This window comes from Antrostomus carolinensis, unplaced genomic scaffold (genome assembly GCF_000700745.2).
Source record: "Antrostomus carolinensis isolate BGI_N321 unplaced genomic scaffold, ASM70074v2 scaffold26938, whole genome shotgun sequence".
Lineage (NCBI taxonomy): Eukaryota > Metazoa > Chordata > Aves > Caprimulgiformes > Caprimulgidae > Antrostomus > Antrostomus carolinensis.
The window spans coordinates 1-2,135 of record NW_010331303.1 but is presented as its reverse complement, the minus strand read 5'-3'; the positions used below and the strand labels follow the sequence as shown (position 1 = coordinate 2,135).

At 51.7% G+C, this 2,135-nt stretch overlaps 1 protein-coding gene across 1 annotated transcript; it reads right to left on the bottom strand.

The window, feature by feature from the left end:
• Nucleotides 1-1,418: 1,418 nt before the first annotated feature.
• On the bottom strand, nt 1,419-2,132 carry LOC114818810 (P2Y purinoceptor 1-like; the record flags this gene model as incomplete). Its single annotated transcript, XM_029086271.1, has 1 exon — nt 1,419-2,132. A coding segment is annotated over one exon (714 nt), but the record flags the coding sequence as incomplete, so codon positions are not given.
• Nucleotides 2,133-2,135: the final 3 nt, after the last annotated feature.

Sequence of the window (2,135 nt, the reverse complement as noted above, 5' to 3'; positions counted from 1 at the left end):
GTTGTCACCACTCCCTGCAGCACACGGGTCCCTGCTCCAGCCCACAGGCCAGCTGGCTCCTCTGTTCCTTTAAAAGAAACCAGACACCCAAGACTGAAATCGTTAGGTGTTTATTTGCACTTTAGCCATATTAACCCCATCTGCAAGCCAGCCCAGGCTCCCTTTGCACAGCAGCAAAGGTGGGTCTGGGTGAGGAGCAGCTGACTGTGATAAATATCAGGCTTTGGTCCAAAGAACACAGCATCCCTGGGTCGGCACTTTCCCAGCCCGAGCTGATTTTAACTCATGATTCACCCCCTTCAGCCAAGCTGCAAGATCTGCTGTTGCTGGATGTTGTTCCTTTCACAAGAACCAAAATGTTCAAGCTGTTCATAGTGGGGAACACCAAGAGCAAATGCCAAAACATCGCTTCGGAGCCTCTGCTCCCCCTAAAGCAGAGATCCCCACAGCCCTCCTGGGGATGGACTGCCCTCACCATTGAATCTTGCCTTCAAAGCAGCATTGCTTCTCTTTTTTTGCATGTCTAATCCCCTGGCATAGCTGGATGCAAGAGCAAGATGCAGCCACCTACCTGAAGGTTTCAAAACTCTCCTGGGATCTGCCTGCTGACAGCAGTGGTTCAGGCTACTGCACTCATTCGTCTTGCAAAAAAAAAAACCAAACCAACCCAACCAACATCCTCCAGAAACTTTAAAATGTCGATTTGCTGTTGTCTGCTACATACTCTTCCAAAAAAGAGTGAGTAATGCTAAAGTTCTTTTTTTCTTCTGTGGAGGAGGTGGGCAGTAGAGATAACACAGATCCCGAAGCAGCTCAGTCACACAGGAACAACTAACCCAGGAACTGGCACAGCTTAGTCATATATTTAAAACCTGATATTTTATGAATATTTCCATTTCCAAAGCACTTCCCCCCCTGCAAAAAAATCACCCTCTCAGCTCTCCTGCAACGTGGGTAGTTAATGACTGATGTCCTCAGCTTAGGTGAAGGAGGGAATCCTGTCTCAAACCCATGTCCAGTGGGGGAGAGGGGATGCAGTGGTGGGACAAGGCATTGTTCACCCCCTTCCCTCATTCATTGAGGAGCTCAGTGAGCAGCTGGGGAGCCAGGGGTTGTTAACCAGCTCAGACCGCTGCATTGGAGGCTGGACTGAGAAATACGTCAGAACCGGAGTAAACACGATATTTATCTCTTTCCATCTCCAGGTGTACTGTAGGCAAAATGGTTGGGTTGAGTAGCTTTGCTCTAAAACCTGGTCCCAGTTTGCTCTTTGATGCTGGGAGTCCTGTCTATCCCTGTGTGAGATGCTGCTGCCACCATCTCTCTGCAAAACAGGCATCAAGGTGGGAGAGATGCTCCTGAGAAGGGGCCAAGCATAAACTGAAATGGTGCATCCCTTGGAGGGGGTGTTGAGTACCTCAGAGCTCATCAGAAGCCTCCTCCTCACAAAGAATGATGTTCATCTTCTTTTCATCTGTGTGGCAAGAAGCTTCTCTCCTAAAGGTGGAGCCCAGGGACTGGCTGGCGCTTTCGCAGATGGTCCTCAGGCGTGACATGCAGTCTTCGCTGGTCATCACGTAGAGCAGGGGGTTGAGGGCACTGTTGAAGCTGGCCAGGCCCCGGGTCACCTGGTAGGAAATGTAAATATTATTTAAAGCCTGTGTGCAGGAGCCTTGCAGCTGCCAGCCTCGAGACAACAAGTTGAGGTTTCTGAAGATGTGGTAGGGGAGGAAGCAGATGGAGAAGAGGACCATCACAAGAATCACCAGTCTGATGCTTCTTCTCCTGAGGCTGAGGTCCACAGTATCGTTCCTGCAGAGCACCACCACCACGTGGCAGTAACATCCGATGATGATGAGGAACGGGATGATGAACCCAGTCACGGTGATGGCCACAGTGTACGGCAAGTAAACACCCAGGTTCTCGTTCCCCGTCGTGTCGTGGCACCGCATCCCCATGTCGTCCATCTTGCTAAAGGCGAAATCGGGAGCTACCTGCGCGATGACCCACACCCAGACCGTCGCGCTGAGCCACGCTGAAGAGGTTGCCCCTTGCCACCTGCCCCGTGCCTTCAGCGGGTGCACGATGCCCAGGTAGCGGTGGACGCTGATGCAGGTGAGGAAGCCGATGCTGGC